This window comes from Micropterus salmoides, unplaced genomic scaffold (assembly GCF_014851395.1).
Source record: "Micropterus salmoides isolate LMB-PRFRI ecotype aquatic unplaced genomic scaffold, ASM1485139v1 Ms_hic_scaffold_14, whole genome shotgun sequence".
In the NCBI taxonomy this organism is placed as follows: Eukaryota; Metazoa; Chordata; class Actinopteri; order Centrarchiformes; family Centrarchidae; genus Micropterus; species Micropterus salmoides.
Window position 1 is genome coordinate 14,100,152 of NW_024040485.1, and position 25,481 is coordinate 14,125,632.

Genomic DNA, 25,481 nt, shown 5'->3' on the forward strand with positions numbered 1-25,481 from the left:
GTGTTTCTTTGTCACATCAATAGACTGTTTAAAAGGAGCGGACGTAGTCCCCGTGACGTCACCCACTGGTTTGTGGACTACCATCTTGCCTTGTTTGGCATTTCCGCGATCGCCATCTTGGTTCTTTGGATACAGAAGTGACCATATTCGCTACTTTGGTTAGTAAGATGCATCCGTAGTTTCATTAACTGTGATATGAATTGGGATGCTTTATCAAACCAAAATCATTAGGAAAGTGTTTACTAAGGTACTAATTCAAGTAAGAAGTACGGTGATTGTCTCATAGCCTTACATACGATCTAACTTATTTTGTCGCCCCCTTCTGGCCATTAGAAAGAATGCAAGTTTAAGGCACTTCGCATTGGCCTCACTTTTCGGACCCGAAGGTTGGCGCTTGGTCACATGCCTTGATTTTACAATCATAACAGAAACAGGACTGAAAAAGAAAAAGACTGGAGCCATTTGGATCACAAAACCCACACATCACCAGATACTGTTGTCGTCCTTCAGGTCTTCAAGCCATTTACAACACATCTAGCATCTGATGTTAGAAAAGACATCCAAACATTACATAAAAGCACACTTAAAATCATTTACTCCTTTGATCTGACACAGAATAGTATTGTGGTGTGTATTTAAGTAACTGAGGCAATTTTCACAAATACCTGCTTGAACAGCTAAAACAGAATTATAAATGGCATGTGATTATAGGCAGTGTGGTGTGGGGGTGTGACCATAAACAAGCTTCTTCCAAAGCTGGAATCAAAAGAGCAAAATTTCGCTTGGGAAGACGGATTAACTGTGAATGAGGGATCACATTGACATACTGAGGGTGAGCTACGGTCTTGTTACTGGTAAATCATTATTTCTGAGGTGACCATCATCACATACATACATTAACATGTTGACAGTTTAGACCTTGGAAGTGTTCATTGCTGCAGGTGTGACCAGTTTAGCCCAGTCATTACTAGAGAATAAATTCAACCGATTCATTACAAACAAATCTATAACTGGTGCTTAAATTTGCCAATCACAAATTGTCACTCAGCTTCTGAGGCAGTATAGTTTATCTGTAGCCTCATATGTCCAGTGTGGGACTCGACAATTACCCAATTCCTTTATTTACAAAGCTACAAAGCTAATGCCATTTCCACCATCCACAGCTGTTTTTGCATTTAGTGCTGATTAGCAAATGTAAGCATGCAAAACTAAGAAGGTGAACATGATAAACATTATACCTACTTAACATTAGAATGTTAGCATCGTCATAGTGAGCTTGATAGCATGCTGATTTTAGCATTTTGCACAAAGAGCTGCTAGCTTGGCTGCCGATTCTAGTCCTGTGTCTAAACATTTTGGATTATATTTTGTCTATGTAACCAAATCCAGACACACAACATAGTTTGGCTCTTTGTTTTGACCCACTACAGTTTGGTTATGAGCCTCACTAATCACAATCATATCGGACTGCATGATAAATGACTGAAATCAGATTTCAGATTTTTGGGGCATCGCACATTCCTAACAAAACACCCATTTCGACACCACTAAAAATGTATCTATTCCTTAAGAACAAACATACTGTCATACTGTAATATAACTGTACTGTATATACTGTTAACCACAGAGCTAAATAATATGATGGCTGTGGTTTTCAGTCTTGACACTTGGGTGCTTCTGGTTTTGTCCGTCACAATTACTAACACTAAATAGGAAAATGTAGGGAAAAATTATGAAATCAGATGTTAAATGTAATTGGGTTGTAAAATGTTGTTTATTGTTTTGATAAAGACACAAAGGATCTGATTAAAACGCCCTTGATTCAATAAAAGCAGGACCACTATTTGATAAGTACAGGTTTGTTTCATGAACATATTAAGTTATTGTTCACAGATGCTTTTATCACAGAACATGGGCACAGGCCACTTTGTCTGTTGTGCATGTTGCCAAGTCGACGCTGTCCATGTCAATATGATGACAGCAAGTTATTAAGAGATGCTAAAGTCCAAATAATTCTGCAGGTGCCAAGTGGAGCTCCAAACCAGACTCTCACTCCCAACTACAGTACAACCATAGGGATCTCTATCACTCGGTAAAATCTGTAAAAAGTGTTGTATTTTGACTGACACACCACATGAGTCAGTGCACATGTTAAATGATTAATACTAAGATGAGTGCAAATAATGAATGCTAAATAGCAAAGTGTGGACCCTAAAACACTCAACAAAACTACATATAACTGCACAAAACAACCCTTTTATATATAATATAATCAATCATAAATCAATGCAATTAAATTGAAAATAAGTTAATTTTCAAGTGTATTCTCTTTGAATTCTCTTAGCTCTTAGGGTTATTGATACTTAAAGCATAAAGGACAAAAAAATAAGAATGGACTTTGTGTAGGTGAGTTACAGTTATCAGGTATGACCGCTGAATCACTCACAAGTTTGTTCAAATTGTGAGCTTGCAGTCATCTCCTGATACACAGAGCGTTCCCTTTCAAGTGACTACTGCCTCATTTTCACAGGAACGATACGACCAGCAATACTGTGTTCCTACTATGACAGTCTACCATTAACCAAGCTGTTACTTAGCTAAATTGATTAGCTTAACATGTGGTTGTCATGCATGTGACTAGATCGAAATCTCCATCTTTAAGTCACACTGTACTTAGCCATTAGTACTTGTGCATCTCCTCTGCAAAGTAGACTTTGTGGTTTGGAGTTTTTTTCCACTCCTACATTCATTTTCTTGATTTTATCTAACAGATAGCAGGGTCACTGTTAGCACCACATTTTACCGAGTCATTCCCCTGACCGTGCCAGGCTCTGTCTACAATTGCTCATGATATGGAAGGCACAGGTGTCCCAACCGTATGTAAATTCTGCATAATAAGAGGTCTTCCATTGCAGCAAGGCAAAAATGCACACAATAATTACATGGGTGGCTTAGCAAGACAAGAAGCGCAGGCTGATTGGACAAATTGCTACGTGTTATGAGTGGGAAGGAAGTAGGCCAGCTGAGAACATGGCATCCCCATCTGGGATCCTCTCTGGAGGTTATCACTATGAGCAATCCCTGTGACCCAGAAACCCATGTGTTCCTTAGACCTACTAATACATCATCAGTACTGCCCTGCTTATAACCTCCCCTGGGCTATATGCTCCTTTTCCTTTCACAGAGCATATGTCAGAAATAATAACACTGGAAATCTATTCACTACAGAAACCAAAGGGTAATGTGTCCACCTTTTTTTTGCATGTTATTCTTGAACCGATTAGAAAGCCAACTCAGTCAACATATTTTGAGGCTTATGGGTAGACTGGGTGCTCACACATTGAGGAAAAAGGTCTTATCTTTGGGCATTTGAACTCATTTGGTACTTCTTATGAAGTCCCCTGGCCCCAAGTTTACCTGCTGTCACACACGGTCCAGATGGCCCTGGCCACAAAGCACACACTTACTGATACACAGGAAGTGGAAACACCCAATAACAGCTGACTTTTAAAGGGTGAGAGGGCAAGGAGTAAGGGCTTTGTCTGCTTGAGGATCCAAAGAGCAGACAGTGAAACTCAGAGTCAGTCTAGTATTGGCAGGCTAGCTAACCTAAATTATGTATGCATCCATTCAGGTGTTTCATCAAACTGTACATGCTGATATCTAACAATATGGACACTGCTTATGAGTGTGTTCATAATGTATGTATGAGGTTTACCTGCAGAGTTGCGTGTTGTTGGAAATCCATCAAGGTGGGCCAAAGGTAGCGAGGGCATGAGGGAGAGGAAACAAAGAAATTCAAAAAGAAGTTCAAAAGATGTTAAGTTGAAAATAAATCAGTTGGTCAGACCTCAGTGGGTTACTAAACAAGCAGCGTCTTCCATTATGAATTAATTATATGTCTATACCCTAATCCAGTAGTGCATGACCCCTGAGCCTACTTACTGACATGCCCAAGGAAATGTGACCAAATACACTTCAGTACACTCATTAATGCATGACAAAATACTAAATCTGTAGACATAGCTGATATTCTGCAAAATTTTGAGTTAATTCTTAAGGGTACGCTGTCCATTGTTGATTAATCTGTTTGAGTCTTTTTTTTAAAAAGAAAAATATGTAAATATTTTCTGGTTTCGTGGCTCATCTATCACAGTAAACTGAATATTTTTGGGTTGTAGACAAAAAAGATTGGGATTAATGGATTAATAAAGAAAACAATCAGATAAATCGACAATTAGAATACTGATTAGTTGCAGCCCTAGTTTTCAAGTAATTCTTTATTCTCGTCCATTCTTTTTACTCAAGCCAAAATGAAGTTCGACACCTTTCAGAATAAATTCTTAACCGACCACCTGATGAGTTCTGTATCATTAGTGTAACAATCAGTGTGTTGACAGTTTCTTGATACTTGCTTATGACACTGCAATCTGCCTAAGGTAACTCAATAAAAGGAGTTGAATAATGAAGCTCAAAATATTACATGAATAATTCATGAAATCATCACAAGGAAACACAAGTTGTCAGGATAGGCTTCGAGTACAAGTCCCCATATGGTTGACATTTTCACATTTCTGGAAGAAGTTAAAAATAAGTCAAAGATGTCAGATGTCAAAGCCTAGTGATGGATTGAACATTTTCATTGCAGACAGCATAGGCTTTGTGTGGTTATGTGTCAAATTTGTGTAGCAGCATTAAATAAAAATCCAACAGTAATATGTGAATTTTTGACAAAACTCGAGATCAGATGACATTCCTCTTCAGTGACATCACATCAAAGTAATCACAGTTGACAGAGATGTTCCTTACAAACTTGGGCGTGTACTATTCAATCTCCAGTCAACAAAATCTGCTGACAACCAGATGCTTAATTGAGTTTGTTGTCTCCATCTATCTAAGACCCTCTCCCCTCTGCTTCTATCTGACCTGATAGAAACAGGCCTGATAAAAAAAGAAATCTCAGAGAAATGCCACGGAACAGACATTACGTCCAATATGTCCATCACTGCTCTACATTTACATTCATTTTCTGTCCATCCAGGTCTGACAGACCAGCCAGGTACAAGTTCAATACAACCCTTATCTACAACAATCGCACCAGGAAAACCCATTAAAAAGTGAACTTTGTATCTCTACTGCATGATTATGCAGAATATGAAATGACATTGGATGAAATGTAAAAGGTTTTCTACATTTCACAACATTCTGAACATAGAACATTTGAAATCTTCTCCACAGAACAAGGGATAAACAATGGATCCAACAAAAATGTTGGTAAGAGTGGGTGTTATTTCCTCCAGATGGACTAAAGAGGACAAATTATCCAGGATGTTCAAGTAAGGCTCCGTAGAAACAACCAAACAAACCTATCTGCTTCCATTTTGAGGGCAAATTACTGTGTTCAGTGCTTCTTCTTGCTTGGATATGTCCAATAACTCATAGTCATCAAAAGACACTCCATGTTTGGCTTTGCAGTAGCTATCCCCGGCCTTGAGTCAGTGCAGGCTGAGGTGCTGCATTGCTCAGCAGCACGGGTCATATGCAACCAGAAGAATTTTCAATGAGTCATCAGCATACCAGATAATTCACACAGTACATCATATAATAGCTTGCTTAGTTCTTCCTGCAGTTGAGTAACTACATATGTTTTGCGACAATGTGGCCAACAAGACACATGTACCTGAAAATTAAACCAACAAACCGTGGGGTAAAAGTTAAACAAATACACATGAGATGGCTGTATGTGCTGGATATGGCCCTCATACACTTGATCTAAGGCTGCAACTAACAATTAATTTGCAAAATACTTTTTTTACAATTAATTATTGTGTCTAAAATGTCAGTAAAGGAGTTAAAATGGCCATTATTATTTCCCCAAGTCCATGATCCGAACATAAGTCCAAAACCCAAAGATATTTTAAACTAAAAAGCAAAGCAGCAATTAGAGATAAGAGATTGTTTAGCACTTTTGCATGAAAATGTGATTAATTATAATGAGAGTCACTAAACACAAGCCACATCCACACTACTATGTTTCTGGTTAAAATACAATCTCCGAAGATTCGCCGTTTTAGTCTGGACCAGAAGTGCAAATGTAGTAAAAGGTTGTGTGGATGGGACCTCAGCATCCCACAATCGTCCAGGAATTCACACCAAGGTGAAGGCTGGTAACATAACTGGACATACCATAGCTTAACAGGGTAACGTTACTTGGCTAAGTACAGGCCTGTTTGCTTTTGTAAATATGTACTGTACATGTATTGATATGTTTTTCATTGAGGTTTTATTGTTGTGATCATTCCCATGGTTTACGTTATTGTGTAACCTTTGTTCTCAGCCACTACTAAATTGACATTAGTATTATGCTCCACACAGACAGAGTCTTTCCATGCTAACTAGCTCCTTTAAACTTGGCACCGTTAACTGACACAGATCACACACATACACCTCAGAATTGGCCTAAAACACAACCACACACAAGTAGAGAAGACTTAAAGCTCTCGCTTCACTGTGCGTTCTTTGCCTGCAACACGTTCATGCTCATGCATGCTGAACATACGGTGCAGATCACAGAAACATTCTTTCTGGCGCTCACCTGACACACAGACACATTCTCTCCTTATCGCACACTCACACACACACACACACACACACACACACACACACACAACCCCCCCCCAAAGTGCATTTTAGTTAGATTTCTTCTGGTGTGTTTTGCTTTTGTTTATCTGTTAAATAGATGCTTGTGGATATACACGCGGGTTTCTTTAATGTTGCATAAGAGGATAGATAGATAGATACAGAGATAGAGAGATTTTGCCAACCTCTTCTATGTAGAATTCCAAATCCTTTAACCTACTAGCTATTGATGGAAGTTTTGGTTTTAATAGTTAGATTAGTATATTTTATGACACTAGATAAGCGTAGGTAATTGGCTGGCTATCAATTTTCTCTTCTTTTAGAGTGATACCCCAAGGTTAAATTCAAGGTTAAAATCATTAATTGATTAAGAATAGCAATAATAATAATTTTTATTATTTAATATTAATTGATTCCATTTGAACCCCAATTCCTAACGATTCATTTTCAAAATAGGTGCCATCATATTTTCTGCTGACTGATGAATCAATTAATCGACTACTCGTTTAAGCTCTGACCTGTCCCCAAGTCTGAGAACATGCAGATCAGGTTGAGTGGATATTACCTGTATTCAGTGTCTGCAGTATGTGGTTGTCCAATGACAAACTACTTTTTGATGCACTTCCCTGTCTTTTCACTCAATGCATGCCGGGATGCATTCCAACACCCTGCGACCTTAAACAGAACTAAATAGATTCATGTTTAAGGGTGACTGAAACATTAAAATGTCTCTCAAGAGTGATGCAGCAAACGCTGTGCAGAATTATCCCATCTATCCAAATATACCCAACCCGTATCACAGGCTCAGGCAACCTCAGGTCAACTTGCCCTCTACGGACTGCATCTGATTAGATCTGATCCCTTCTTTGCCAAAAATAAGGATGTCTGGTCCTAGACCAGCAGCAAACAAAAGGTCCTGAGCCAGCAGTTAGTACAATACAGAGGCAATTATCTGTACAGAGGTTATAGAGATATTTAGAGTCTGGAGTTAAAAAAGGTGGTTATGATCCTAAAAAATGATTCTGCCGGACAAGTAGGCTTCCTAGACAGCAGACTCACCCTCACTACCCCAATTCCTGACCCTCCATCACAACATGACACTGCTCCAATAGCTTACCCCTCTCCCCTGCCAAACTCCTATTACATCCATCTCCTCGGGGTATTGCACTCAACTGACACCCATCCAGGTCAGGGGCAAAGGCCTGTGTGTGGGTAAATTCACGCATCCAGAGAGTACCACATACACACCACAAACACACACGCACACAGAGCTACTCCAGCCACCTACTTGTGTTACATAACACATGCCACTGCCTACCCATCCACCGGCAGATCTCCACTACACTCAGCCGCCGACGGAGATGCATCATCAGAACTCTTCCACTGCAAAGTATAACAATGCACCTCACCACTGCACTGCCTGGCAAACTCATTTCAGACACAAGGACAGGTCCCCATGGGCTGCTGATGCTGAATAACCCATGTCCTTCCTGACAGTGGCAACTGAGATTTCAGTCAGATGACTTTCCCCAAAACGTGACATCTGACAATCCATGAGGGTGAGTGTGGCCAAAGGATTTGTTTTGAAAGTGGACCACTAATCATGCCCGAGAGCTCACTCGCCAGCACACTAAAGGTAGGGTCCTATTAACTAAAAGCCCTATTGGCATGAGGAGACCACAGGAAGATTTGTTTTATTGTGTAAACAGACAAAATGTAGCTTTGAATTAGCTTGGGCCTAGATTAGCTGCCAATTTTCTTTAAGCCAATGCCAGATTTCATTCCAGATTCTGACACAACAAAAGAGAGACTTTTTTCCCCCTTTTTTGCAGCTGAAGGTCTTGTGAAGCCAAATATGTGAAAAGCCACAATTTAGTAGTGTGAATAATTTCAGAGAGGCCCTTCGCAAACATTAGAAATGCATGTTATCCTTCGCTTTAAACATTTTTTGGGCAAGTACTTGCAACTGGACAAATGACACAGAACTCTGTACATCAACAGTACAGTGTAGCTAAGAAACCAATTTGCTGAGGAAATAAATGCCCTTTAAATGTCTTGCAAAATGGATACAAACGGCTCACTATGCTTTAACACAGCAGCAGGGTGCATCTCTAGACACCAGTTGGTCCAATTTCACAACAGAATGGGCCCAAGAGCACAGCGGGGCCTGAGATGTACTGTGTGGCAACACAAGTGTCATAATTCCTACTTTTAAACTGTACAGTGATTTATTTGAGGCCAGCAGTTCGTTCCAGTGCGCGAACACAAAACTGAGGGAGAGCTCATCTTCTGAAAACAGTGTCAGGCTGCTGAACAGTGCACTTTTCACGCCAGACTCCTCAAAGAGGAAAATCTCATCCAAACTGAAGCTGTTGAGAAGCTGCAGTGACACAGCCCTGAGCAAGACTGAACGGCTTATATCAAATGGGCACTGCAGAGTGTCTGTTCGCACAGAGGACAATACAGTCGCTCAGTTTATAGCACTTTATCACATCCGAAACACTGCATTTAAAAAAAATAAATAAATAAAATATAGACCAAATGGTGCTCGGCAAGCAATGTTGCATTCTGGTAACATCTATCTTCCAAATCTCCATAGTAACATCGATCCTAACTGGCAAGCTATTGAGCATACGACTCTTATGAATGTCTTCTTCAGACTGTACTCACTTTTGCCTTCTGATGTTTTCCGTTGGCCTCTTGTGTCCTGGCATTTTGTGGCCTGCTTTAATTTTGCGTGAATCCAATGATAAAATGTGCTGTCTTGTTGCCAAAGGCTCCATGTTTTTAACATAGGCAACACTTTATTTCATGATTTATGTATATGTATCCAAACACTGCAGCAATGAAGTCATTAGGCTCCCTATACATAAAGATATTTACCATTTTGCCTCTAAAAGTCAGAAAATTAAGGTGTAGTGTGCAATGATTAATGTAGACCCCTCAAACCACATGGGTATAATGCATTAGGAATGTGATTTGTGCTCACCGCGAGTCATTATGTGTATGAAAATGGAAAAACAAGTTTTAGACATTAAAATGTTCCACAGTTTTACAGTATTATCTCATTAATAATGCAGTTCTCAGAAATGGGCAGCATCTGCACCACTGACAAAAGGATCCATTAAAAACCTAAATGTTAGGATGATGTGGTTTAAAAAAAAAAAATAAAAAAAAAAAATCCCAAAAAATATCACATAAGGGAAACAAATACAAATTCAAACAGGGAAAAAGTGGACCACTCTGCCAATGAGTGCCACAAGAAGTAAATCTTTACAGCTTAGTGCCGATGCCCTGTCCAACTGGAGGTTCCTCTGAAAACCCTTGCAGATGTCTGCTACAAAATGGGAACTGTGATTGTGTTTTTAGAGGGGATGTACATGCAGTTCACATACCCCACCACATGACATGAGTCCTGGGTCATGGCCAGGGGGATTCAGCAGTGGAACAACTTAAGGTTATTCCAGTCGGGGGAAAACAGGAAACGGGGGTATAAACAGTAAATGGGGGGGTCACATTACACATCCAGTGATTCCCACAGAAGAAAACATCCCTTCACAACAAATCCTCCTCAGAGCTTAGTTCTGATTCACAAAGTCAGTGACCAAAATATTACTGCTGATCCAAACTTAAGCTGAGTAACAGATGCTCTAGCACAGACTCAAAATTTGTTTTTTTTTAATACTTTATTAAACAACCAACAGTCTAGTGGATTTCTCCCCCTACTTGTTACAACTATGACATGCATTTTCCCAGAATCTGCAACAAAATAAACTGGAAAACCAGCCCCTGGCATGTTGCCTGAGTGAGTCCTTTAAAGACAGCAGGCACAAAGCCAGAGGACATGTCAAAACATCATCAAAACAATGGTATCCACAAAAGGAATGTCAGACCTGGGTGATAACGCTCTGATGGCACATGTTAAACAAGCTGTACTGACAAGAGGGCTAACCTCAGAAAAGTAGTGCTGACAATGCATACACTATTCTCACTGCAATGAAAATAACCTGGGAAGTATAGATATATTATATCTACAGCAAGGATCTTCTATTTATAGCCAACACATCTAGCTTTAACTACTACATATGCACCACATGATTCTACCCTTACAATGGCTAAAGCTAGAGTTAAGTACAATAGAGCTGATTTTATCCTCACAAAAAAAGGTTTATGTGTCGTTTTACAATTTTATGTGGGGAGGCTGAAGTGGTGTAATACTACCAGATAGGGAATGACATAGCCGTTCAACTTTTTGCTCGACAGGTGACTCACTCTCACAACAGAGCAGTAACTTTCATGAACAACCCCACCATCCTCGTGTGGAAACAAACAAGCTCAAAACATGTCCCCAAAGATTGACTGATGCAGAAAAACTGTGACATGTCCCTGAGCTATTTAGAGAATTACACTGGGAATTACGTTGAATTTCCACAGCCCTGAAACCTGAAATAGTCTGTGTGCTCTCAATTACAGTAACTGACTTCTAACACTAAAGCTATAACTAGTATAGTGTATGCTGTCATACTCAACATTATGGGCTCACATATGTACTGTAGGCTACATTTCCTTTATCCGGCATTTTCCTCTTCATTGAAGAAAACGTGCTCCCTAAGGGCAAGAAAAGTCCCTGTATGAGATTTCTTTTCAAAGAGAAAAGGAAATTGAGCTTCTTTTCCTAAAAACCTGAATAACTCAAATACTTCTTGCTTTTCTAAATGGTCTTTAAAATACTCCTGCAGTCCAGGTCGATTCTCCAATCATTCCCAATTAAAGGAGATCTGAACCCTCACACAGCTGATTTCCAGCTGGTCTCAGATAACCATTTTCTGTTCTAAGGACACTTCATTCTTCACCATGATCCTCTATCCGTCCCCAACCTGGATGAGGCCAGAATCTTCCCACAGTTAGTCACGGGACTGCTGGCAGGCTGAGGGGACTTGGAGGCATATGCGCTTTTCCATCTGTTGCTCACTCAAAACCCCTTCCTCTGTCAGCAGCCATCTGCTTCCAGCCCTACCCCACTGGCAGGAAACATGAGCACTTCCACCATAGGATATGGATGATGCACAAATTCCAAAAAAAAAATAAACGAATAAGGCAGGCCTATGGCAAATTTGATTGGCTGCTGTCTCCGCCTTAAAACACCACATGATAACGCTGACAGAGAAAACTGTAGATATCACAAGACAATACAACCTTAGACGTAGGGCTGCAATTAAATGAGTTATTTTCATTGTTCATTTATCTGCCATTGAATTAATCAATTAATTGTTTGTAGAGCTGCATTGACAAATTTATCGGCAACTATTTTGATAATGGGCTGTGCCCCCCTTTTTTTAGGCAAATCCTTTAGTCCATTTCAAAAAAAAAAAAAATCACAAAAAAGCTTAAGGTGACATCTTCAATTGCTTGTTTTGTCCTGCCATGAGGATGAGTATACTCTCAATGTTCCTTTCAGAAAGATCCTGACAAGCCCAACCCAACCCCTCCACATTCAGAACACAAGAAAAAAAATAGCTGTCCATCAATGGGGAGAGAGAGGGCTTTTGTTCATTAGCACAATGGAGGACATTCTGCTGTGGAGGATAGCGTCACATTCAATAAGCCGATGCTGAGGTGCTGCGGCAGAGAGAGGGGACAGAAGGGCTGATGCAGAAATGGCACTCTGACCCCTGCAGACCTCCCAGACCGTCAGACTGAGGCTCTGTTTACAGCTCACCAGTTCAGCTCATCTTTGCTGACCCGCGGTCAAGAGTCGGGTGCAGTGTTAAAATGCATTTCAATGGGGGTGTAATGAGCGTTCTGAAACTTCAGATGAGCGAAACTGTACAGGCTAATCACAAAACAAGGAGTCTTTTGAGTTGAGTGAGGCATGTGCAAACCCTGTTATCTGGTGTGGATCTGTCAGGGGTAAAGTCTGTTACTACTACACCACTAAGACTAAACGTGTGACATAAACTTGATGTGAAGTGTTTTTTCAACACTGCACTCAAGGATTAAACATGGCTGAAACCTGATACCTGCCGTGCTCAACACAGAGGTGGTTCAGTTGCTACAGATGCTATGGAGGATCAGACAATGTCTTCAAGTGAATGGGAAATCAAAAGAAGCTTATACTTTTATCGATGCCCACTTGGAGCTGTATGCTCATTTCAGGCGTTCAGTTTAATCTGTGTTCAAAAGGCACAACGAAGAGCTCGACGGTGGTGTTGGAGACCTCAGAGGTATGAGAAACAGCAGAGGAGCTCGTTCCTCCTACAGACACAAGATGGTTTTCTTCTCCATAGGGATGCACCGAAACAAAAATTCTATTATTTATTAATTTTTTTTTTACCATTGCATAAGTTAAATAGAATGTGTTTTTTACTCAGTGTTTTCCCCAGGATTTGGAGAGACTATGGTGGGTGAGTCCGAGGGGTTCTGGTAAAGTAAATTACATGTGTCCATTTACTTTTAATGGACACATGTAATATGTTTTATGCTTTCTGTGAATATAATCTAATTAATCTTATTTCCATCATGTATAGACAAACTTATTTTGAAAACCGGACGTTGTCACATGTGTATTCTTGAATGTTGTGGTTCAGGTAGGACTCTCATACTGCAACACTTGTCTTTGTAAAGAGAGAAACTGACAGGATAATGTCGCTAACCTGCCTGTCAGCTCGCACTGGGCTGTTTAAGTTACCATAAAGGCTTGAATACGTGTGCACTCCAAATTTAGGTGCAGCTGGCTTAATCACCTTCTCAGAAACGAGTGAAAAACTCAAAGCAGATCAGACTGTTTGTTGCCTTTTCTAAGAAATCAGCCACAGATGTAGTGGATGCGCTAGGAGACAATTCAGCAGAACAGTCTCTGCAAACAGCCATTTTTGCGTCTTTAAAATACTTCCACACAAATTTAATCAGTCTTTTAGGCCGAACACCGAAAGTGCTTTTTTTGCTTTTTACGGCCAATCAATTTTGGTGGCCGAACATTGGTGCATCCTTCTCCAACACAGATGCAACTGTAGCTAAAGGTTGCAATATATTCTTGTTCTCTGTGTTGTAATCTGTGTTTCTCTTAATTTTCAGAAATACTCAGTGGCAGCAAAATAAAGCACACCTATAAGTCCATCGGTCTAAGACACGTGCCATTTCCACTGAGAGCAATGGTTCAGTTCCAGTATTGTACTTCGAATGCTGGTCTCTAACTATTCTGAGTCAAAAATGCCTTTAAAAATGCATTTAATGAATCGATTTAAAACAACAGTTTTGGAAACAGTTATTCATCAGAGTTAGAGAAGACTAAAAACTGTGCACTCTCACCAATTAACCTGTACACAAACAAGTATGTAAAAGTAACAATTTGAGGTTTCACAGGGAGTCACGAGTGGTAACGATTTATTGGTCAGTTAGGAAAAGTGACTCACTGGAATCTTGTCGTCCCCCCCAAATTGCTGTTTTTACCTTTCTGTTTGTGTACATTCTGCTGACTGATTATGATTAGTAAGCTTTTGACTCATTTTTGAGCCGTTTCCTCCTGCTTCTAGTCTTCATGCTAAGCTAGGCTAATCACCGCCTGGCTCCAGATCCAAACTTAACAGTTTTCTCATCTAACTTTCACTAAGAAAGCGAACAAATGTATTTCCCCAAAATACTTAACTATTCCTTAAAAAATAATAACAATAAGTGTTAAATAGTGGAATGCTGAAAAGCTGACAATTCCCAACTGGCACTGCTCTATTTGTGCTGAAATGACAGAATATAACAACAATTTTTAGAGATACCAATGTCCAATTGAGTAGTGTTTAATCTGGGTTTTCTATGTGACGCAGTATGTAGAAAATTTAAGGAAAAAAAAAACAAAAAACAAAACAGGAAATAATTCATGCTTCGCAGATGTATTTATGTGAGACTTTATTTAGGCACCAGATCTACAACTAGTAAAATACTTACTGAGCTACTCTATAAACACCAGCATTCCACATTAACAACAATTTACATTGACATACCGTGTAAGAGACACAGCTGGTGGTATTGACTGACATTTCTAACTCTATAACAGTTTCTAATCCATATTCACAGATACGCTTTTGAAATATAATGAATACATTGTGAAGATTTCTCATGCTAAAAGTAGCAGCGGCATTTTCCTGACACAGATGGCCCACAGTGACAACTGTAAGACCCCCCCCCCCACACACACACACACACACACACCTAAACTGTAACAACTCATTGGAAAACCTCTGTAAACCCAGGCTGTATTTTCATGTTTAATGAATGATTATTAATCAGGACTATATTTATCATCGTGTTTCTTTAATTAAATAAAAGCTGTATAATACAAATATCTGCTATATCATTACAGCATATGATCAATTAAATCAGTGTTAATTAAGATATTTGGGGGGGGGGGGGGGGGGGTAAATCTCAGTGGTCATGAGGAAAAAAATTCTGCTTCAGCAGCAATGGAAAGATGCATCATCATCATTCTCTGTGTATGATTAGCAGATGAGCACTCTGCTCATGCTCTCCTTGGCAACTGACTACAAGAGAGATGCAGTGTGTACCAGGGAGCTGCTTAGGTGCCACACAATGCCAACAACGAGCTCTGAGGCTTCAGTCTGTGTGCTTCTTGTATCTCTCTGTGTCTTCCCTATTGCTATGTGAGCACACAATGTCCCATTGTGCAGGCTTATTAGTCCTTTCTTGAAATCCCAAGCACCCCTCTTGAGTGGCAGTGGATTTAGGTGACTGCCCTTGCTCTGACATTGGACTGTCAGTTGGAAACATGAATGTCAGTGTGGGGTTTTGCAATTTTATGAAATACAGTTATTACTCAAGATAACATTGCAACAACAAAACACTCGGCTCAAAGAAATCCCCTCAAAATACACAAAGGTCAGTTTTCTGATATCATAACCCGCTGTTGGGAAAGTGCAATGTCACCTTGGGGCTTAAAAAAGCAGGAAGGGGTATTTCAATCACCCTGTCCATCACTGACTTTTGTAGTTATTCCCCTTTGCAATATGACAATAATTTTACACAATCTGTAGGTGCTTTTGTACTTCATATACTTGCATACTGTATATCCACATGTTTTCAACTACCTCCAGAACTTCCTATAGAAAACTAAAGAACAGTATGCATGTTTAATTAGACTAAAAACTAAGGTAGCAATCAGAACTCCCATTACAAACAGAACCAAAGAAAACTATTCCCATGGTATAGTCCTGTTAATGGAACACTCCACCCTGTTGAAATTAAAAGCTAAAAATATAACTGAACATTACAGATACCATCTCTGCAGCTGTCTCCATATGTCAGCGATCAGGATTTTATTCTATTTACAAATCCTCACATATTTATCTCCCCAATCAAATCCCTTACCAAATCCAGACTCCAACTGCAGCTATAAATAGCTCCCCCCACTAGTTTAAAGTCAGTAAAAAACACATTTACACATCATAGTAGTTTAATACTCTAAATAAATGAACCTATATGCTATTTCAAATAAGTAATTATGCAGAAAGGACATTCAATAGATATTCAAAGGGTATTCAATGTCTTGCCAAATGACTGTTGAGTATTCATTAGCTTGGCTTTCTGAACTAACATACTAGTACTAATACTAGTGTATCAAGAACACTGCTTATAGCACGGTTTAGGGTTCAAGTAAGTACAATTTGATGATGTAGAATGCTTGTCTAGCTATGCACAGTACACATTGTGCAATACTGGTGATGTAGATGTACAGCTTTTCTGATGTTATTTATGTCCTTTTTTCTCCCTATGACAAGGTGTGACTCAACAGCATACTGGATGGAGTTTAACCCGCTATCTGTTGATCGCTGCAATGGTGCAATCCTCAGTTGGATTTGCCTTACCTGGTTGATTGCTAAAAACTTCTGCAACAACCTTCAATTTTACTTCACAGTGAAGTCCAAAGATGGCCACTGGCAAGAAGACTGGCCAGTGAAATTGTTGTGATGATTAACACTGCAATACCAAGCAAATTAAAAGATTTGGTCATTCATATAATTTCCCCCCTCACCCCTATGTATATATTACGTTGTTTTCTTATTTCATACAATGAATCAATGGTTCCAAGTGTTGTCAGTACTGTCCCGAATTGCATTGTAGTAAACATGTGCAAATCTTTGCTCTTTATCATTTTTAGCAGCATCATGCAGTTAGTATATAATAAGTTAATCATGTGACACAGTTACAAAGAGTGTCTATGAGCTGCTTGCTCACATGGAGATGGAGCCCATAGTCCCAGACTAAACACAAAGCTTAGCTGACAGAGCCATTGAAAAAATTTTATGGTTTAGGCCAAATCATTGTCCAGGAAGTTTCACCTTGTAGTTTAGCCTGATTGATAAAGCACTTGTTAGCCACACAAGCAACCCCAACATCTAATCCTGGGGATTGTAGAGTAAGTTAACATTATGTCAATGAAGGTTCTCAGTCATTCAGGTCACAAGTCAAAGACATTTGTTAAGTTAGCCACAAGGCTAACTCAGGTTCACCATGTGTCACGCTTTGGTAATTTGATTTCTTGCAAATTTGTTGGAGAAGTGCTTCATCATATTACCACAAACTGAAATACACAAAACCTGGAGCTGGGTAGGATTTCAGTACTGGTTGGTTTCTGCAAAATATAATGAAGTTGCCATCTATAGTGTGCTGTGTACACTGTATTTGAGGGAAAATTGAAGGCAACAGGGGTCCAACAGCAAATCTTTGCCCCCCCAATACCGATTACCCGACCACGCTTATCCAAACCTCTTGGATTAGCAGTGAAACATCTTTAAGACATTAACAGTGAATCCACTTGTCATCCAGTTAGTACTTCTTTACATTTTGGCACTGCCGTTTTGCTTGCACACTTCCTGGCCTGGTCATTCTCACAGCTTATCATGAATTGCATGCATGTCTAATTGACTCAGCTTCAGTTGTCCTGTATTCACCAACCTTGTTTTTAAAAAAATAAATAAACACACAGATTAGCTCACAGAAACCAAGAAGAACCCAGAATATCACTGTGTGATGTTAGGCAAAAAAATAAAATAAATAACACATATACAAATCCAGCATGCAGTGTCATCATCATATAAAGGTCTTATTAATCAACAACAGGGAAACCTTAGTAACGACAGGAATTCATTTTGTAAGGGCTGTAATTTCTGTTCACTCTTTCTTCAGTATTTTCAGCTAAATGCATGAGCCCCTGGTTCCTTAGCAACAGACTCTGCAATGATGCAAGATTGAAGAGGAACAGCTCTGCAGTTCCACAGTGCAGGTGAAGACAAGTCGGCCAATGTCTCCTGTTGCATCTCTTCAAAGACAACTGCATCTCATTTAACGCATGAAAAAGCACCAGAAAATACATCCAAGCTAATGCAATGCTTATGTGAGGACATCAAAATCAGTCCCCCCCATTTACTCATTTAGCTGACACTTTTATCCAAAGCGTCTTACAATTGCTATACATGTCAGAGGTTGCACGCCACTGGAGCGACTAGGGGTTAAGTATCTTGATCAGGGACACATTGGTGGATGTGTCACAGTGGGGATCAAACCCCAGTGTCCCACACCATGGCATTTGTCTTATGTACTGCACCATCACTACCTTTTGACATATGGCCTATGCTTAGAAATATTAATTCAACACCATTCTTCATGCACATAATGTGAAAGTTACCCCAAACGTGTTCACAAAGTGCTAAAAAGATTCATCAATAAAGACTTACAGGGAGTATCCTTTGCATTTTAGCACCTGTTCTGTTGTTTAGCAGGGGATTTTTGGGTTAAATATTTCCCTGTGTAACATTTTGTATTAGCCTGCAGGTGTGGACACAATGCTACAACCATCAGTTTTATTTTATTCCCAAGGATACCTAGACAAATACAAACAATATGACATCCTACTGAAATATTTCTATTCTCAAACATACACAATAAGCATCAGATTTAGCATGCAGTAGTTCAGAATCAAAAATCAAGGACTTGTCTCTAATCAAATTCAAAACTTCTTTTTGCTAATGTTCAACAAATGCTCAGGGAGAAACGGCGAGGAAGATGTCAGAAAGACCAGTTTACCACAGTAGACAATGATAGAGTCAATATGGCATGTTTTGAGAACATTAGAAAGATACAGCAACCTTCAGGCATCACCTAAGATTCATGAACGTGTGGGCTAATAGCAGTACATATCTAAATGCTAATATACTATCTCAAATTTAAAGCATCAACTCTGCACTCTGTAATTTAAATAGACACAACAGCTTGAAGGAGGATGAATCCGCGATTAAAGTGACGGTCAACACATTACTTTTTTAACATAGAACACTGGAAGCTGTTCAGGTCAAGTGTTTACTCATCTTTTAGGAAGGATAAATACAATATCTTTTATCAAAACAGATTTGTGAATGAAGCAAGCAATATCATTTCTGTACAGAGTTACACCTGAAAGATATAACTCATAAAAGGCTCCTGTGTTACAGAATCAAGACATGCCTTCATTGAGAAAATTATGCAACAAACCTCAGGCATAAAAAAAAAAAAAAAGAGATTCATCATTTACTTAAAAGGTTGAACTGAGACACCACTGGCCCACCAGTTGATTGATTATTTCCACATGAAGATTGCTTTCATTTTCATTCTGATCTTTAATAAACTTATGGACATTCCATGACTTTGTGATTCTGCCTTACGTTTTTATGGTGGTGACGGTTTTGTTGTGTGATTTATCAAGGTACCAAAACAGAAATATTGTTCAATAATCAGCAAAAACAAAACAAAACATACAAAATCTGTCCCGGTCTGCTGTGTCATGGACAGGTTACACAGAAAATCCCGAAGCATGTTCAATGTTGACTGCCTTTAGGCCAGGTTAATATTGTCAAGATAATCTCTGAGGTCTGACCTTAAAATGTTGGTCTATTACCAATCTACATTTAGGCCAACATGTCAATATCATCCTTAAAAATTGTTTTAAGCATTTATTTTTTAGCATTCAACAATTTGCCATTGGCATTCTGTCAGCACCTCTCAGGAAGTGTAGTTGTTGAATTCTAATAAAATAACCATTGCTATAATACATATAACATTGTTGAAGACATTATGTCACTCTTTCAATGTCAACCAAAACTAGCCAAGCTGGTTTCACTGATTATCCATATTCTTTCTCAAACTCTACAAACAGAATAAAAGAACTGCACATGTTGGTGTATTTTAATGATTACTGCAAATGCTGCTTTCAAGATAAACTGCAACTTGACTGTACAAAATGTAAGATTATGCTACCAAAGATAGTATTAGAACCAATGGTGCAAATGTTAAAACAGTTGCAGTCATACTCCTGGAGACCCACAACAGCTGACTTTGATGGACAGTAGGCTACACTAACTGATGTTTGTCATACAGCCATTGATTGGATACATGGGCGTGTAAGTAGCAGTGAGAAACACATAAGAAACCGCTATCATCATTTTAGATGTTCACATCTGACAGTGCATCATCCTCACTTTCTTTACAGTCACGGTCATCCTTCCCTGGTCGGGTAATAACTTGATTTCCAGTGTGACAAAGAATATAGGCCTACCAGCTGGGTGGCTTTATAACAAACCCTATTATGTCCATAATGCCATCTCTAGTGGAACACCACTATTTTTCATGCTCCCTGTGTAACAACTGTCATTGTGTATTACTGCATTGTTCAGAGAGCAATCATTAGTTTCAAGTCACATTAGTAGCCTCTGCTCCACAGGCTGGTCCCTAATTTTAAAACATATGAAGTCTAAGACTCTCACTGGAGGTCAGACTTTAGTGCATGAAGTGTAAAAACTGTGTTCCCTTTAGCAAATGCCGTTAACCAGCTGATACTGATTTTTGAGAGCTAATTAGGCTACAATCGCACAGGCTGCCTCTTGTGAGTGCAATTGAAAATGTTCCAGTTAACACTGCAGTAGTGCATGAGGGCAATTCATTCCCTGAGCAGGACTATGAGATCGTCTACGCCCCCAGCTTCAAAGTGTGATTGTTGACACTGTGCTATGTGCCCATGACAATGTAAGGTAGGGAAAGTGGACCCCCGTTAAAACAGACACACACACATACACACACACACCACATCCCCCCAATACTCAATGAATGAGAAGCCCCAAACGAAAATCCAGTAGGCTATGATTTCTCCCTACTCACCTTCAATGGAGATTACATGCTCTCGGATCTGGTTCTGCAGAGCCAGGTCATCAATGCGCTCGATCAGGTCGTAGATAGCGTAAATGTTCGGGTGGACAGACTCGAACCGATGGATCTCTGCCCTGATGGCCGCTGAGTTGGACAAAACAAACTGCGAGCCCGCTGTTCCAGGTTGGGAAGCCTGGCCCGAAACCGTCCCCGAACCGAACTGGCCAGCCCCTGAGCTTGCAGACGATCCAGATCCGAACTGGGACGGAATGGACTGGGGAACTGGGACGGGAACCGCCACCGGGACCGTGCCTGGAGTGGGCATGGCTGGCTGAGACTGCTGCGAGATACCGGACACTGGGACGCTCGACTGGAAATTCATCTTGGTCTTTTTTCTTGTTTTTTAGAGCGACTAACTCTTCTTTCTTTCTTTTTTTTTTTTACAACGGCAACACAAATATGCAGACTACAATTTGGGATTCAAGCGATGCGAACAAAAGAAGTCCGCGCGAACTGATGGTCTGGAAAACGATCGGCGCAGAAGCATCAATAGTTGGTCGCCAATTGCAACAAAACGCGGCTCTTGTTCATATTATTAAAACTTGACTGTGATTCATTTTCCGTTATTGGCCAGATCTATCCAGGGCCCTTTTTTCTGTGGCTTACAAACCCGCAATGCCTACCACTTGGACACTCCTTTAAGGGCTACACCGCTGTTTTGGTCAAACCCGTTTTCCTTAGTTGCTCTGTTTGAAGGAGACAATGGGCTAGGCTTCAGCAGGCGCCCTGGTCCACTGCCTTCAATGCGTTGTTTCTGCGCTGAAATGAAATAGCGTTTAGTCCTCTTTGGTCCAAGTGGTCCCTGCCCAGCGCCCTCCTCCGCATGCTGTAACGTCACCCATCACGTAATTGTACTTGAGATGGGGGAGGGTGTGATTGGATTTGGTGGAGGGGGAGAAAAAAACCCAACGTGCACATCATTATAATAACCTACCTGACAGTTATGCAACCACAGAAAATACTGCAAGATACAAAAGTAGGCCTAGATGTTCAAATTACATTAGAGATACATCTGTTATTGTCCCGATTAGGCAATATCCCATGTAGGCCTACACGTTCACACTTTCACACGTATACACGCGCACACGTGAACGCGCAGGAGCACACAGTCTGCAAAAAAGGGGCTTCTTTTGCGCCAAATGTTCACCCTATTGTAACTCCTAAACACTTCATGTTTAAAAACAACTTTATATCAGATTCTTATATATGATTAGGCTATATCAAAGCAGATTATAGGTGGATATCTGGCACCACAATGTCCTAATAGCCTACTGGTTCTCTAAAGCTGGATGTTCTGTGGTCCCACCTCTTTGACATACACGTAATGTATCAGGCAATGATTAAAGAGTCATAAGTAATACTTTACATTGGATAAATGATAACAAGCTAGTGATATAGCAGAGTTTTTTCATTATTATTATTATTTTAAACACGTCACACCAGGCCAACCTTCTCCACAGCAATGATCATCAAATATCACTGCATGTTTAAAAGAGTCTTATTTCTTATTACCCCTTATATTATAGGTTTCATTGGTGGCGTGATATGGATCGTAGTGGATCTTCCTTTCCTGAAAAGGAAGGGACAGAGCCACCTGCTGGTTTGAATGCACATTACAACAACAGCTGTTCAAGGCCAGCTGCCTGTCACAATTTTAGTCAAGGTTGTGCAGCCCTGTGGCCTTTTCAGATAATGACTGAGTAAACACAGCTAGACACAAAAAGTGTAATTTGTAGGTCTGTAACATGTCATACTTTCAGGTCAAGTGTCCTGACGTTTCGATGCAGGAAAAGAGAGAAAGAAACTTTGCCAAGATGAAGAAGTTTTATAAGTATCAAAAGTCGTTCAAATCTAATGCTGTTCCTGAGCTCTGAGGCAGCCTGCAGCTCTGAAACTCCTTTCTCACACATTAATAAGCACACTATTCATCTTTTATTCTTCTTCTACCCAGGTGGAAACACAGCTTCAATCTAATTTAATATTGGTTTCACCGCAGAGTGATTTCCAAGGGGCATAAATGTAAATCATTCAGAAAAAAATCCCCATCTTGGCTTGTTCAGTATTTTTAAAAGGCATACAGTGCCAATAGTCTCTAATACATTTTAAATGGGTGCCAAGATATTTTTTTTATTAATTCTTGTAAAAGTCTGTTTTTCTTCCATATATTTATGTAATTATGTTTTTCTAAGTCATTATGTAACCAAACCTGTTGTGACAGCAGAGATGGTGATGCACATCTCTAAACAGCTGCAATATGACACACAACTTTTTATTCTTTGATGCAGTAGCATCGTACATTCAGCGGCAACAATTGCCTGCTGTTTTGAAGATTATGATCATTATTTATGACTTTCATGAATTAATGACCAATGCTGTGCCAAGTAAACAACTTGCAACGTGACTGTGTCTTCATTTTGCGCTACTGCTTGTGATGAGGGAGAGCTCCCCAAATCTTAAGAAGCCACTATTATATAGCTGTTGATCAGCAGTGCTTTTTAAAGTTATTTTCTCAAAATTTACTGTTAAGGACTGATTGTGAGAAACTGAAGACAGCAGTATACTTCTCTCTTTATGTAACAATGAACCACTTCTGCAAAGTACTACACAGTCTGCATGTGTTATCATCAGCCTTCTGACACCATCTGTTGACCAAATGTGGAACTTCCCCCACCCAAACACATTACTATGCTCATCCTGTTGCACTCCATTTTAGTGTAAACAACATTTATAAGCAATGGTGATTGTTTAATCTGGCGATAAAGATTTTGTCATGCTCCAGTTCATTTCATAGCAATGTTCCACTTATCACCTATTTCCATAACAACAGAATAATCTTCTGGGAAATAAAATGCAGCAGGGAGCCATAAGTTAAATTTGGTGGAACACAAAACCAGCTGAGTTGTTTTAAACCTTTGGTTTAAAGTTTGACTTTCTACTAGCCTTTGCAAGAACTTCCAATATGTGATTATCTGCAGCCTCATGCAGCTCTGCTTTGTGCATTTACATAAATTATGCAGTTAATTCTCTGGCTCATTTACTATGAATTGACAGATGATAATGTTGGCACTGCTATTATGGACCAGCTTTTCATCTTGGCACTTTGTGTAATAAGGGATGTGACACACGAGTCGTCTGCTGGGCTTCGACCTTATATATAACAGAAAAGTGTACAACATGACACGTAGACTCAGTGTTATGTAATCTAAGCCATTTTACACAGTATTATATATCAGAAAATGTAAGATATTCTCTTGTTGAATAAGATTTTAGTCATCTTAATTAGGTTCTTAGACATTGTATGTACATAATGTCCGGTGTCATTTACAAGTAAAAGTGCAAATGCATACCTTGATATGTCACAATACATTAAGAAAAAGAAGTGTTTAATCACAATTAAATGCTGAAACCAGTTAAATAACAAGTTTCACAGAACTGCACAATGACCTCAGCAAGCTGAGCAAAATATCTCCCGAATGATTAATTTGGTACCTTGCTCCAAATGATCTGCGAGAGCCTCTGAGAACTGCCCCAGGACACTGGAGCCATGAATGCTAGAACAGTTGAGTTTCATTTAAACCCAGAGAGAACAACGGTGGGAGAACAATTTAATGAAACTTGTCTGAATTATAGATTCTTATTTTAACTTGCAGAGATGAGGACTAAATACAAATCTTCCGGATGATATTTTCTTATCTTAATAAGTCCTTGAGGCCAAAACCGTCATGTGAATCTTTACAAAGGGCTCACTATAAAATCATTTCAGATGGAGCACATCCTGCACTTGAACTCTAATCACACTGCTTTACTAAAGACAAGATGGAGCCAGACTCAAATTATTGCATCTTTATCCACCAACCATAGATGACCCCAGAAAAACATCTATAGGCAATGTTCTATATAACAGAATGACATTAAGTTGCATTGTTATTGATCAGATAATGCACACGGGCAGATGAGTGATGGAATCAAAGGAAGAGCTGTAATGACACTTGAGGAACGCAGGGAAGACTTCATGTACTTGCAACTTTAGCTTGATCATGTTCTTTAATGATAATTCAGGTATTTTCTCTTAGTTAGAACAAAAAGCAAGTAATATCGTGCCAGCTGACCAGAAAATATACACAAAGCACAATAATTATTCAGCCCAATCACATATATCTTAAGTAAATAGGTTGAGTTGTGCATCCCTCATTTGTGACCTCTATTGTGTCATTAAGGCATGTGGCATTTCTCCATCAAAACTTTAAAATAAAAATCTCTCTATTCTGTTTGAAGATGTCAAAAACAACACCCAAGCTATCAAGTTTTCTTTATCATTCCTGTATTGTGCATAATGTTATGTTGGTTTTTCTGGGATTTTTTTCTATTCTCAGTGACATCATATCGGTTTTGTATAATGACATAATAGGAAACATAGGAATAACTAAAACATAAATAAATGAAATAGTAAAATAAGAAATAAATACAAATATACTAAATAATTGCATGTATAGTTATTTCAAATGAAATAACTACATCCATATATCTATCTTCCAGGGGTTAGAGGGATGGGTGAGTACATTAACAAGCCTGTCTGGATTGTTATCATGGCATTGATCCCC

At 39.4% G+C, this 25,481-nt stretch overlaps 1 protein-coding gene across 1 annotated transcript in view; it reads right to left on the reverse strand.

Moving 5' to 3' along the window:
- Positions 1 to 21,696, reverse strand: part of agap3 (ArfGAP with GTPase domain, ankyrin repeat and PH domain 3) — a 114,757-nt gene extending 93,061 nt beyond the window's left edge. The window contains exon 1 of the mRNA XM_038717833.1: positions 20,833 to 21,696. Within this exon, the coding sequence (XP_038573761.1) occupies positions 20,833 to 21,202 (370 nt within the window). The 5' untranslated portion in view covers positions 21,203 to 21,696. The remainder of the gene's footprint in view (positions 1 to 20,832) is intronic.
- Positions 21,697 to 25,481: the final 3,785 nt, after the last annotated feature.